This window comes from Pleurodeles waltl, chromosome 9 (genome assembly GCF_031143425.1).
Source record: "Pleurodeles waltl isolate 20211129_DDA chromosome 9, aPleWal1.hap1.20221129, whole genome shotgun sequence".
Lineage (NCBI taxonomy): Eukaryota > Metazoa > Chordata > Amphibia > Caudata > Salamandridae > Pleurodeles > Pleurodeles waltl.
The window spans coordinates 1051003651-1051018692 of record NC_090448.1 but is presented as its reverse complement, the minus strand read 5'-3'; the positions used below and the strand labels follow the sequence as shown (position 1 = coordinate 1051018692).

Below are 15042 nucleotides of genomic sequence, written 5' to 3'. Positions count from 1 at the left end.
TTAAAAACAAAACTAAATAGATCTCGTTTTTAAAAACAATCAAACACACCGAGATGGCCGCTATAAGGTGTGCAAAATGGGAAGCAGATGTACGTGACCTAAAGTATAAGGAGAGGCTGTACAGAGTTTTAGAGAAGTCCTTATGAATATGAAGTTACAACTAATCCTGCTTAAGTAACTGGGTATGCTTTAAGAAGGAATGGGTTTGGAAAGTGGACGTGAGTGAATCATCAGTGTGAGTTATTGGGTGAGGAAGAGGGTAAAATTGGTTCCCACAAAAGGACAACATTCTGCTAAAAAGGGAGGAATATAAGACCGAGTGAAGCACGGAAAATCTGAGAGTGCTCACTGGGGGACCTAAATGGAATTATCTTCTGTCACTCTGTTTCTAAAACTACAAAATAGGCAAGGATGGTACTTCAAATAGGAATGGTCAGACACCTCCCAAACTCCCATCTACATAGTTTCATCAAGATCCAGTCAAGGTCCTGCATGAAGAACCTGGGGCTGACTCAGTTCCAGTTGCAGAATGTATGATCAAGCCAAGGCCCCTAAAAAAAGGTTTGAGTTGCGCTCAATACTTTTGTTGATTTGTGATTCGGTTGTGATTGAAACAGCTAAGGTGCCACCTGTAATCCTGAAGCTCCTGTGGTGCTCATCAACTCCTCTGCCAAAACCTTGCTTTACATCCACTTCATACAGGCACAGGAAGCACACAAATACTGTACATAAATACATACCCAGAGATCATAGTGTCTAGAAATACTACTGACACATCTTGGTAATACCTAAAGTGGCCAGCAAATCTTTAGTCTTCAAATTGCTACTCTGCTAGTGTGAATTTTGACCGCTGAAATTATTCTACTTCCACTTTGATTTTGTGTTCCGTACATTAAATTCCCATTGTTGCATCCAAGAGTGTTCTGCTTTAGGGGTAGCTCCCAAAATCAGAGATAAAACCCTCCTTTTTGCTTTAATCGATTGTTCTACAGTCCAAATAGGCACAACCTAAAGTAAAATCGCTTGCGCTATCCTTTGTCGTCCAGCTGGACAATGAGTGTGTTGACCAGTTATGTGCTTGCTGTATAGTTTTAGCGTGAACCATACAACAAAGGTTCACAATCACTGCACAACAAACAGCATTAAAAAGCAAAAGCATCACATTATCAATGGCATGCATGCAGCTCAACCACAATGGCTCATGATAAGGCTGAAGATGAGGTCACTCCACATGCCGGCATGACAAAATGTGATGTTTGAGTCCATACTCATTTGCACAATCTTACTGACAAACTATCAACAACTGCTTCAATCTCACGTTGAGCGAGCGCGCGCGCACACACACACACACACAAACTCAAGATAGTCAATTGTTGAATCAATGAGGCAAAAACAGCACCTTCCCTAAAATAATACCAGCAAAATATATTTAAATGAACCATGTAGACATCCATGCCAAATAGAAATGCGTCAACTGACAACCACACGAGCGTTCCAAAAATGAATGACAATGAATAAACAGAGGATCGCCATCATGCCATGGCAGAACATGAAAGAGCATTGTTCTACCTTCACCAACTATCTCAGACAGGGGACTGCACCCTTCTCTGCTAGTTCCAGGCTCTGAGTGCTAAACATTAGACGGTTGGAAACAGAAGGAGAAGGTTAAAAGTTCAGAGTGTTAAAAGGGAGGAAAGAACTACATGTTGTATACGAACAGAAAGACAATACTTTCAGTGCTACAGCAGAACTTGCTAAACGACCACTGATAGAATTTTGAAGTGTGAAGAAGGAACACATGCAGGACAATACAAAACTAAGCTATCAACATTTCACCTACTAAAGAGTTGCGTGCTCAATTCTCAATACATGAATGTATTTTTGACACGCCTTGTGTAAACCCCCGGGTGCCTGTTTCCATTCTGAAAACAATCTGGGGTGCTGCATTGTGTTAAAAAGGCAATGCACAATTTTGTTTGCCATTTAATATTTCTTGCTGAAAAGAAGGGTCTATTTATTTTCCCTTCTCTTTCTCAAAGTATTCAGCCTAGGTGCATCCCGAGACAAAACTTGCTCAGCGAGTTGCAGGGTTTCTAAATCAAAGAAGGAAACATTCACTAATAATACCTCGGCATCTTGGGTCCTGACATAAGATTTTTGCAAAAATAGCATCTTTCCAGGAAATTTGGACCTCGGCTGGAATCTCAAAATTATGACTATATTCAGATAACCATTTCCGATTGTGCGGCTCAAGTCTGTTCACTTGGAGCATACAAACACCCCTGAACATATCCCCTCGTCTACTTAACTCCCTGGAAACAGATCTAACAGTCAGGTTTCTCTTGTGACACATTTTCCACAGCTGCTTCAATGCTGTGACCAATATTCTAACCACAAATCTAGTCATTTAGTACATTTTCAGCATAACACTATGGGCGACATCCAGTGCCACACCATCTAATCAAAATATACACTGTCAGGCAAGGCAAGGCATAGTGGATGTCGGACAGACAGAAGCTGTGTTCCAAGGTCATCAACTTGTCATCGCTGCTACACAAGGTACTCTTTTTTGAAAGATTATGGCCATTTTGTTTCTTGTTCCATTACTCTCAAAACGGTTTCACATGTTCTCACTGTTGCAACTGAGTTAACACAAAGTGTTTTCAAGCCTTCAACTTTTTAAGTGTACAGTTAGAATTTCTTAACACGCATACCAAATACTTACTTAAATATTTTATTTTTGTTTGCTAATGCTAATTTGAAGAAAAAAAAACATGTTGAATCACTGTCAAAAGTTCTTTACTGACGATATCTTAAGGAGAGCACCAAAAAGGACATACTTGCACGTCTTCCCCTGCCCACTGTCTGGCACTTCGAACCTTCATGACGTTATAGCTTTGTTAAAATGTCTGAACATCTCCAAGGATAATAGTTAAGTGCCATCAGTTATTGAAGGCAATGCAGCCTTAGGATGCTGTCAAACGTGTACTACAAAATGCCATCTGGTGGAACCCCTTTGCTTCTCGTATAGCATTGAATACCCGCTCATGGTACCAGGTAGTAAGACATGCAGGGATTTCTTGGAGGTGCTGTGTGGCTAGTTTGAAACGTCGCTGGTCATGTTATCTACTTGACTGAGAAAACATCACTTAAAGAGGCTTGCATGTGTGTGTGTGCCTTGTACTGACACCTTGCTTCACTGTTGAGCTGTGAGCTAATGCAGACGAGCGACAAGCAGGAGTGAGTTTTTCTTTTTCATCTGCTTGATATCCTGTGTGAGGTAGCACTAACCATCAGCAATGATAATCCCATGAAAAAGGAGATAAAAGTGTCTCAGTCTGATTAGCAGCACAGGGTAGCACTTGCTTCTTGTAGGCCCTCAAGCCCACCTCTCATATTAGAGGCAACTTTAGCATCTGCCTAGTCATGCAGATTTTGCCCTGGTCAAAAAAGGTCACTTGAGAGAATGTGTTTCTGACAGAGACCAGTTGCAGGTGGTGCATGGAGCTGTGTTTTCTTAAGTTCTTCCTTCTTGCAACCACGAAAGAAACATGCTTGTGTCTAGAGTTTGTACATTTCAAAGAGAATGAACTTGCAATCTTGCTTTGGTGATCATATCATAGGTAGAGAACAAGACATCCAAACATCATCCAATTGCTAGAAGTCTTAGGAAAACCCCACCTAAGTACTAAGACATTTCAGTCTTGGCACTTATTTCTGCAGTCACAAGCAAGGCTATCAGTCTAGAGTAAACCGACTTTAGCATAGAAGGAAACAATATGCGCTTATTGCTTGCATGGCTATATAGTACAGTACCAGTTTGGTGCGGTTACAATTTATAGGAACAATGGCCAAAAATGCTAGACTGATAATTGCGGTGGTATACATAATTCAATAAGGATGAATAAAATTGAACAATTCTATAGAGCACATATCAAAATGAGCTAGGATTCTTGACCAATGTAGCTTTAATCCATGAAAGAATACCCTGCAGCTTGTCGGAGGAATCTTCATGTTAAGTAACTAGACCCATGCTGATGGTCATTGAATATGGAGAACCAGGCTGACAGATGTGGCAACTGATGACTGCTGAAGCAAGGCAAAATGGGAAGCAACTCTACTTAGGCTGGCAGAACCTTTGTGCTACTAAATCCAATAAGGGGAGCACCCTTCACTGCAAACATCAAAGGTATAGCACGGTACCATCTGCAGTATTACTAAGTAAATGAGCTACAATTATTTTTTCTCTATAATTATAACTTTAGTAACATAATTGTTCAATGTGATTTACAATCAGCATCTAATTTGGAAACATACCTCCATTAGTTGATCATCAAGTTTAATTTGTTTTTTCCTAAAGCCTTCATTTTCTATTTTAACCGTTTCTAATTCTCGTTCAAGGGAATTCATCCGGCTGATCTGTGAAAGAAAGAACAATCAAATCTAATCAAAATTCATAGCTGCAGATATTATTCTGCACACCTGCATATCTAATATAGAGCTATCTGGATAAAAAGAGAAGCAGGTCAGATCGCAACTAATATGGGCGTGAGTGCACAGACAATTTGTAAAGGGCAATCATGTTGCAACTAGAGAAAAAAATGCATCTTATTACTTAATCACAAAATCAAATGTGGATGTCATAATAAGTAACTTAAAAGGCTTTTTTCTGTGGGTTGGGTTTGAAGTCAGCACAAAAGCTTGGGGTAGAGCATAGCAATGACCATTTAAAAACCGTATATCCTCAATGAGAATGAAGAAAGGTTGGATTTGAGGGTTAGCAGTAGAACCCGTGCAAGTGGTCAAATGTATAGAGTGCATTTTAGAAGGTAAGCAAGAGACTAGATTTTAGCTGGAGGACTGAAGAGAGCAGGTTACAACTTGAAGATCAATTGAATGATAGTTGTTCACGACTGAAGAAAAAAAGAAAATGATCAAATATTTAGATACGTGGTGGTAGACAGTGGCTTCAGGTTTCAAAGATCATATTCATTTAGAAATCTGGAATCAGAGTGAGAATGGGAGGAAGGAGCATGGATAGCAATAATGCAATTAAGTACTGTGCTGCCTACAAGGACCGGGTGATAAAAAGGAAGTTGGCAGTGAAAAGGGATAGCGAATGTAAAAGCAAACCAATCAAAATATGAAGCACAGTAGCTCTGAACCACATTCCATTTAATTTTAACCATGGAACTCCTGCACATTGGTAGCATTAACTGCTATGGGATCGCAAGGAGAAGCTAATGTTTCAGTTTTATTCCATGTATGACATTATGTAATGCTGTGTGAATAATTTCTCCCAGTAGGAAGGTCTTGAACTCTTTGAATGAAGCGTTGAGAAGGTCAATAATATCAGGTTTTGTAACATGAAAATGGTTTCTCACAATATACATCCAATATGGCATTGGTGGATTATCGGTCCAGTTGATTGGGACACTGACGATATTTAGGTGGGAACTTCCCCAGCTCTGGCTTTACTGCTGAATGAGAAAGCAAAAGTAGTGGTGTAGTGCTCTAGGACTAACTAGTAAGCTTGCAATCCAACATCCCTTGTTGGTTTTCTTTGATAACTAGACAGTATCATAAAGAGTACTTTTGGTTTGTGAATGGTGGCATCCACTTGAATAAGATTTTGATGTATTTTATTCTAACATGTATTTCTGGGTCACTACTATCCAGACCTGCACTAGTGACTGGGGCAGGATGTTCCACGAATTTACAAACAGGCTGCATGGCCCCTTAAATATTGTGCACAGGTTGATCTGGTCTCAATCACTCACAATGTATGTGATCATCCATTTGATCTCTAGATTGACTAGCATGTGTATTTAGAACTATGAAATAGTACTATTGAAACATCACTGTGGCCTTCACAATGAGTACACTGAGGTTTATTTCACTTAAGACACGATAGACAGGTACACTTACACTTGTAGCTATTCAGACTGTTTCCCACAGAGTGGAGTTAGCAGGATACACATATGGACAGGACCACACTGCCCCACTATGTTCTCCAGTGGGCTCTAGAAATATTACACACTTCCGAGTGCTCCTCATCACTGTGGCAGAAACACACAGGTAGATGGTATGAACAGTGGTGTCACTAGTTATAGTAGCTCTCTCGAGTGATTCTGCATGTAACTTTTCAGAGAGATCTATTCCTCTGGAGGGTGTTCATGAATGTTTGTAATTATAATTACTGATGCTCTTGGTAAGTCACCTACATGCAACTGGGGGCTCTCAAACAAGACTGATGCAAATTGACTACTTAGATGTCCTTGCTCCTCGATTCTAGATTTTTTAGTCAAATGACATTGGTCCTGATGAGACTACGTTTGACAGTGGGTCACATGGAGGGAATATATGAACTACTATAATCCTCTAACACAAACTTTGTTCCAAACTATAGCTAACCAGGGATGTGTACAGTGTATTTTTGTATCACTCTTGTAAATATTCACATACACCACCACACTACTTTTCCACTGCACAGTCTGCACCTTGTATGTGCACATCTTATATGGACAGCAATATAATTTCTACCAGGGAATGAAGTGTTAGGTCTTAACTAATGTTTGCATGATTGTATATCAACATAACACTAATCATCACACAATTCCACTGATTACCTTGAAGTTAGGCTATATATATTTCTGGAACGGCTCCCATGAGACAACTGTTTTTTTATTTCATATCTTGTTAAGCATCGAATTGTATAGAACATAATCAGTACACTATGGGGAAAGCAATGTGTACTGTGCCAAGTACTCTTTTTGAGAAGGTAGCAAATGTAAAGCTTCTTGTAACTTCCTGCTATGGGAAACAGTTTCATTTTCGAAGGGTGTATAATTGCATTAACAAGCATTAGTAAAGCCAATCGGTCTCAGTTTGAAAATGCCTCGCCTCAAAGGCAAAGTGTAATGGGCTACTCAGAAACCCTTGGATCTGGGTAAGATAAACAAATAACACATAAATGGGCTTTCCATGGAAAGTATAAGTCTAGACTTTCACAGCAAATTTAACAATCAGCTTGCATCTTGAAACTTCAGAAACACATTGGCCCTAGACCCAACGTCTCATTCCCTTCAAGGAATATATCACATGGCACCTAGGTATCGGGAAATACATTCTGCGATCTGCAAGGCGTTTCTGAAGTTTCAAGATGTCCTGCTGTTTGTGGATGGAATTTCCTAATACCTTGATGCCATGTGATATACTCCTTGAAAGGAATGAGACGCTGGGGCTTCCTTCCAGCTCCACGTGCAAGCTGACACTGCACATTTGATGTTGGTTCAAACCCTCCCTAGGATTAATCTACATGGGTGGCCACTCACCTCAGTAGGAGTCTCCTACAAATAACCTTGTCCTGATGATGACCCTTTCCTACACTGTTGGGTCGAAATGTCAACAAATTGATACAATGGACTGGTTTAAAAAAAAAAAAAAAAAAAAAAAAGGATAGCAAAATTTTCATGCAGGAGTGTGATCCTTTTTATTTGTATTCAGGTCATCTGTATATATCTGACTGTACAAAGGACCTGCGCACCATTATCTCACTTTATCACTTTCATTGCGCCAAATCACTTTTTGGAGCACCTGTGATTTCATACCAATTCTATTTGGACTAGGTGTTGGATTATCTTTGCTATTAAATTCATTTGATAAATTATCATTTCCAAGTTGATTGTAGAATTTGCCATGGAAGTCTAGACTTGTACTTCCCCAGGAAGGACCATTTATGTCTTATTTGTAGCCTCAAAGGAGCTGCCCAAAGTGTTTGTGAAAACAGACTGCCTATAATCTCAAAGCCTGAGAAGCACCAGAAAGTTTTTTAGGCGTGTTGTAGATCCCCTGCTTGATGCCACTGCTGGAAATGGTAGCATCCAGTAATCTGCTGATGTGAACCGGGTGCCATGCCTCCAAAGGAAGACCACTGAAAGGCAGGAGAGAAAACAGACTTGTTTACTCCACAACCTTCCACCTTGGTGAAAATGATCAAGTTAGGATGTAAGGTCACCCTACAAAAATGTTTTGAACCTCTTCAAGAGAACATCTGATTTTAGTGGCTTCTGCTCTGCTTTTTGTATAGAGGAGGGAATAGAGCTTACAATATGAACAAAGAGCTCAGATGTGAATTTCATGTTTCTGGGGACATAATACTCTCCTATCTACTGTAGTTAAAGTCCTGAGAAAAGCTGCCAAGTGCAGAAAGTCCATACATTTCCTATAAATGGAGATCATTGCATTGGTGGTGATATGGGTGAGGGGGGCTGGGTTCTAGAGTCACAGCATCAACAAAGAAAGCCACGACCCATCCAAGCATTAGGAAAAGTTCATTACTAGTATCACTCACTTTACTCTCTTTGTGATCTGGCACCACCAGAATAATTACGAAGCCCAGAGATCACAGTACAACTATTTTATACCAATTTCATCAATTACCTATCAAATGGGCAATGCAGTTAAAAGATTCTTATGGTGCATTTAGCAATCATGGGAACAGGGGTCATCCAAGTGATCAGCAAAGGCTTCGAAAAGCATCTAACAAGCCTTATCTGTAACCCAATAAGCATAATTGATTGGTGGATTCACTGAAAGATTATGGCAGTGAGGTGGGCTCCTAGAAACTGTTAGATCCACACTCTTAAAAGGTCACAAGTTAGCTATTTACAAAGAAAGACGTTTCAAATATTCTCAATTAAGTTATGTACACAAAGTATAAGCCATACTACTCTGAAACCACATAACGGGAAGAAATTGTGTGAATATACAACAGAGCACAATCTAGAACAAGGCCAAATATATCTTAGGAACACTCAGATTGGATATTCTGAAACACAAACATGGTCTAAAGGACCAGAGTTAAATGGTGTGAAGGAATATTTTGGCATACAGCTATGGAACGTCTAGACCACAGTTTGTTGAAACAACTTCTTATACTAACAGAACACTCACAAAATATTTGCTAGTGTTCACAGACTAACAAAACACTTCAGAACACACCTTTCGATTCACAGACGAGAATTCCTTTTGTAGTTGTTCACACTCTCTCTTCAGGCTCATCTTTTCCTTCTCCAAAGCCTTAACCATACTCGACTGGCTCTGGTGATTTTGATGCTTGAGGGAGAGAACATTCAATTCTAGTTGTCTGACCTGTTGTAAAACCATACGAAGAAGAAAACAGATAACATGGAATATTTAGAGCAAGGTGTCCTCACAGGTCAAAGCTATTATAATATGCCCAATGACTTCCCTTGTGTTGTGTTACCACATTGGACTAGTATGTCATTTTCTGATATTATATTAAAATACTGCTCCAATAATACAAGGTAAAAAAAGCTCTTACAATAGGGAGATGTCATCAAAAATAACATCGAATAGTTGACAGCTGGTTTTCATGGACTTTCTCTGGCCCGCCAACCAGCACACTTCACTTAAGTTCATACTTGAACTGTATATTGTGAAGTTCCATGAATCCCTGGACATGGAAATGCCAAGAACTGCTGGTGCTTGCCACACCTCCCTTTCTAAACAATTCTAACTCGTAAACTACAGACCTCTGAAACAACGTCCGGTAAGAATACCTACAAAAATTAATCAATGATCCAGAACCCACTGTCTTCCACCCCCAACCACAATCTCCTCATCCTCTCTTGCAGTCATGGTCCCCCAGTAAGCAACTAAGATAATATTTTGCCTTCCGCCACTTTCCCCAGCTCCATCTGTTGTACAACTGTATGTCTTTTCTGTACCTCCTCTGTCCTGTGCAATGACGCATGACTTCAAATACATTAAATAAATGGGGTTTGTAGGAAAGTGCCCCTTTTTGACATGGCCACCCCAACTTTTTGCCTGGTAATTGATGCAATTTTGACTGAAAGTGCACTGGGTTTCTGCTAACCAGGTCCCCAGTGCTACATCCCTTTCCCTAATACTGTGCAATTGGTCCCCAATTGGCAATACCTTTGGACCCCTTCTATGTCCCTACTAAATGGTATCCATAGCACCTAGTTCGTGGGTACTATGGAGGTTCCCCAAGGGCTGCAGCATGTATTGCGCCAGCCTCAGGGACCCCTCGCCTAGCACATGCAGTCTGCCATTTCAGGTTGCCTGTCTCAGTGCAGCTAAAAAGTGAAAACACAACATGGCACACAGCCTGAGTGCCCTGTCCCCTAACACTGCATGCAATATATGTAAGTCACCCTTACAGCCCTAAGGCAGGGTGCATTATATTACATGTTAGGGCATACCTGCAGGAGCAGATATTCCCCTATGTCTTTCTCGATTCTTAAACATAGTGAGGTTACAGGGAAGCCATTTTAAGTACGTCTGGACACTGGTCAATAAGAGATCCCCAACAACATGATGGCTTCACTGAAAATAGGGATGTTTGGTATCAAACATCTAAGATTAATAAACCCTCACCAATTCCAGTGATGCATTTATTAATAGATGCACCCTAAGGGCACCTTAGAGATGCCACTGAAAACCTACTAACTACCAGTGTGTAGACTGACTAGATTAAACAGCCTGCCACCACCAGACATGCTTCTGACTCCAATGGTGAGAGCCTTTGCTCTTGGACGGCCAGGAACAAAGCCTGCTCTGGGAGGGGTGTTTACATCCCCCCCAAAAGGATGGCCTGCAAAACTGCATTCCAAGGCAGGGAGAGCAAAACGGACACCCAAAGGCATTTGCCTGTGGAGAATTGGACCTAACACAGGGTCCTTCAAACTAGGGGGCAGGCCTCCATGGGAGGGGCCTCAAGTGATCCCAGGGGGAACGCCAGGCTCTGGCCAAAAGAAGCATTATGCTAAAAGGGCTTTGTTTTAAGCTGCGGAATGAGCAGCAGTAAACAGAGCCGTAACATATCTTATCATATATCCAAGTAGGTGTCAAAAGGTAAAGGACTCCAAGTATTCTTCAAACCCCCCACCCTCACTTCTAATAATCACATTCTGGATACTTTTACACATTAGTAAGGCCTGCCTGACAACAATAGTATGCTTGCCATCATCTATTTAATTGCATTTTTAAAACAGTAACCAAACTTAACTGCAATGTTCAAATAAGTGTAGACCTATTTAAACATTGCCAAATTAATAGAATAATTGTGAAAAATTCAGAGGGGGCCAGATGATTTTTTTCCCTCTGGGCAGGTTGAAACATTAATAAGTTTGAAAACCACTGACCTAAGGTGTCCCCATGCCCCCGAGCATCTCAGGATTTGAACCCACTTGTTGATTCACCTCGACTGGAATCCCAACCCTGCAGCCTCTTTCCAACCAGACCAATCTCCATTGATGAACATTGGGCACCTCTGAAACCAGCTGCCCCAGTGCCATCCAATGTGACCTGGTGGTGTGGCCTTGACCCTTGCCCAATACTTACCTTAAGTCCAGGAAATTGGTCCCATAAGTCGCTGTAATATACCTGTATGCAGTACTTGTTTTTCCTCTAGAGGATAACATTGCCACATATGAAAATGCACCTAAATGTGGACTTTTGAAAACTGGAAGTATTTTACTTGCAAAACGTGCTTCCCTGATTGTATTGATTCTGGTGCCAAACTATATACAAATATACTTGTTATTTTTGTAAATTGGTGTGGCTCTCCTTATTGAGTAGGGTCTCATTTATTGATTGTGTATGGATTTACAGATATCCATCACTTCTTTCTGATTAGCCAAGGCTGCTGGACTACACTACCCCCTAAAAGTGCACCTTGGGATTGTTAGAGCAAGCCCCTGTCCAATGGTTGGGGAAACGCTGGACTCTCTGCACAAGATATCTCATTTTGATATATCATAACGAGCCAGCTTCCTACAGGGTTGTTTTATCTATGCTTCACAATGGGCAAGAGCATCATCCACTGTGTGTACCTGAAGGACATGGTGCTTGGAAACCTAGTCACAGAGGAAGAACAGCAACTGCTGCATAGTTTCCAAGATGCCTTATAAGTGGAGCAGTGGTCCAAAAGACATAGCAATGCCCACCAGTGATAGGTTAAATAAACCTCTTTGGTGATTGCCTATTGCTCCTCTATATGCCGAGAACCAAGAGGTATGAGGTACTTTAATGGGAAGAAGTCCAGGTCAGCAGAAAGTAAGAAAAACGGAAGGGCAGGAGGCAGGTGGGACTCAATGAAAAAAATCAATGAAAAGAGTTAAAAAGCAAACTCATTACATGAAAACAATGATGCTGCACAAACAGAGCTTTATTTACAGTATGCATGACAGGGTTGCAGAATCACAAAATGGCAGATGTTCCCATCCACAAGAAGTGTCAGACAATAAACAACTGTAATGCACTTGTATTATGGTGGATGGGACATCCATCATGTTTGTGACTGTGCATCAAACTCTAAACAAGACTGTAAGGAAATGCCTCCTTGGCATGGTTGCCCCCTGACTTTTTGCCTTTGCTGATGCTATGTTTACAATTGAAAGTGTGCTGAGGCCTGCTAACCAGGCCCCAGCACCAGTGTTCTTTCCCTAACCTGTACTTTTGTATCCACAATTGGCAGACCCTGGCATCCAGATAAGTCCCTTGTAACTGGTACTTCTAGTACCAAGGGCCCTGATGCCAAGGAAGGTCTCTAAGGGCTGCAGCATGTCTTATGCCACCCTGGAGACCTCTCACTCAGCACAGACACACTGCCTACCAGCTTGTGTGTGCTAGTGAGGACAAAACGAGTAAGTCGACATGGCACTCCCCTCAGGGTGCCATGCCAGCCTCTCACTGCCTATGCAGTATAGATAAGACACCCCTCTAGCAGGCCTTACAGCCCTAAGGCAGGGTGCACTATACCATAGGTGAGGGTACCAGTGCATGAGCATGGTACCCCTACAGTGTCTAAACAAAACCTTAGGCATTGTAAGTGCAGGGTAGCCATAAGAGTATATGGTCTGGGAGTCTGTCAAACACGAACTCCACAGCACCATAATGGCTACACTGAAAACTGGGAAGTTTGGTATCAAACTTCTCAGCACAATAAATGCACACTGATGCCAGTGTACATTTTATTGTAAAATACACCCCAGAGGGCACCTTAGAGGTGCCCCCTGAAACTTAACCGACTATCTGTGTAGGCTGACTAGTTTTAGCAGCCTGCCACAAACCGAGACATGTTGCTGGCCCCATGGGGAGAGTGCCTTTGTCACTCTGAGGCCAGTAACAAAGCCTGCACTGGGTGGAGATGCTAACACCTCCCCCAGGCAGGAATTGTCACACCTGGCGGTGAGCCTCAAAGGCTCACCTCCTTTGTGCCAACCCAGCAGGACACTCCAGCTAGTGGAGTTGCCCGCCCCCTCCGGCCAGGCCCCACTTTTGGCGGCAAGGCCGGAGAAAATAATGAGAATAACAAGGAGGAGTCACTGGCCAGTCAGGACAGCCCCTAAGGTGTCCTGAGCTGAGGTGACTCTAACTTTTAGAAATCCTCCATCTTGCAGATGGAGGATTCCCCCAATAGGATTAGGGATGTGACCCCCTCCCCTTGGGAGGGGGCACAAAGAGGGTGTACCCACCCTCAGGGCTAGTAGCCATTGGCTACTAACCCCCCAGACCTAAACACGCCCTTAAATGTAGTATTTAAGGGCTTCCCTGAACCTAAGATTTTAGATTCCTGCAACAAGAAGAAGGACTGCCCAGCTGAAAACCCCTGCAGCGGAAGACCAGAAGACGACAACTGCCTTGGCTCCAGAAACTCACCGGCCTGTCTCCTGCCTTCCAAAGATCCTGCTCCAGCGACGCCTTCCGAAGGGACCAGCGACCTCGACATCCTCTGAGGACTGCCCCTGCTTCGAAAAGACAAGAAACTCCCGAGGACAGCGGACCTGCTCCAAGAAAAGCTGCAACTTTGTTTCCAGCAGCTTTAAAGAACCCTGCCAGCTCCCCGCAAGAAGCGTGAGACTTGCAACACTGCACCCGGCGACCCCGACTCGGCTGGTGGAGACCCGACACCTCAGGAGGGACCCCAGGACTACTCTGATACTGTGAGTACCAAAACCTGTCCCCCCTGAGCCCCCACAGCGCCGCCTGCAGAGGGAATCCCGAGGCTTCCCCTGACCGCGACTCTTTGAACCTAAAGTCCCGACGCCTGGGAGAGACCCTGCACCCGCAGCCCCCAGGACCTGAAGGACCGGACTTTCACTGGAGAAGTGACCCCCAGGAGTCCCTCTCCCTTGCCCAAGAGGAGGTTTCCCCGAGGAATCCCCCCCTTGCCTGCCTGCAGCGCTGAAGAGATCCCGAGATCTCTCATAGACTAACATTGCGAACCCGACGCTTGTTTCTACACTGCACCCGGCCGCCCCCGCGCCGCTGAGGGTGAAATTTCTGTGTGGGCTTGTGTCCCCCCCGGTGCCCTACAAAACCCCCCTGGTCTGCCCTCCGAAGACGCGGGTACTTACCTGCAAGCAGACCGGAACCGGGGCACCCCCTTCTCTCCATTCTAGCCTATGTGTTTTGGGCACCACTTTGAACTCTGCACCTGACCGGCCCTGAGCTGCTGGTGTGGTGACTTTGGGGTTGCTCTGAACCCCCAACGGTGGGCTACCTTGGACCAAGAACTGAACCCTGTAAGTGTCTTACTTACCTGGTAAAACTAATCAAAACTTACCTCCCCTAGGAACTGTGAAAATTGCACTAAGTGTCCACTTTTAAAACAGCTATTTGTCAACAACTTGAAAAGTATACATGCAATTTTGATGATTTGAAGTTCCTAAAGTACTTACCTGCAATACCTTTCGAATGAGATATTACATGTAGAATTTGAACCTGTGGTTCTTAAAATAAACTAAGAAAAGATATTTTTCTATATAAAAACCTATTGGCTGGATTTGTCTCTGAGTGTGTGTACCTCATTTATTGTCTATGTGTATGTACAACAAATGCTTAACACTACTCCTTGGATAAGCCTACTGCTCGACCACACTACCACAAAATAGAGCATTAGTATTATCTATTTTTACCACTATTTTACCTCTAAGGGGAACCCTTGGACTCTGTGCATGCTATTCCTTACTTTGAAATAGCACATACAGA

General features: G+C 42.7%; 1 protein-coding gene across 4 annotated transcripts in view; it reads right to left on the bottom strand.

The window, feature by feature from the left end:
* NIN (ninein) overlaps positions 1-15042 on the bottom strand; it is a 326206-nt gene that overhangs the window by 58247 nt on the left and 252917 nt on the right. For all 4 annotated transcript variants that reach the window (XM_069208677.1, XM_069208679.1, XM_069208678.1 and 1 more), the window contains 2 exons: positions 9004-9153; positions 4318-4419 (listed from right to left, as the gene is read on the bottom strand). In XM_069208677.1, coding sequence (XP_069064778.1) covers positions 4318-4419; positions 9004-9153 — 252 coding nt within the window. The remainder of the gene's footprint in view (positions 1-4317; positions 4420-9003; positions 9154-15042) is intronic.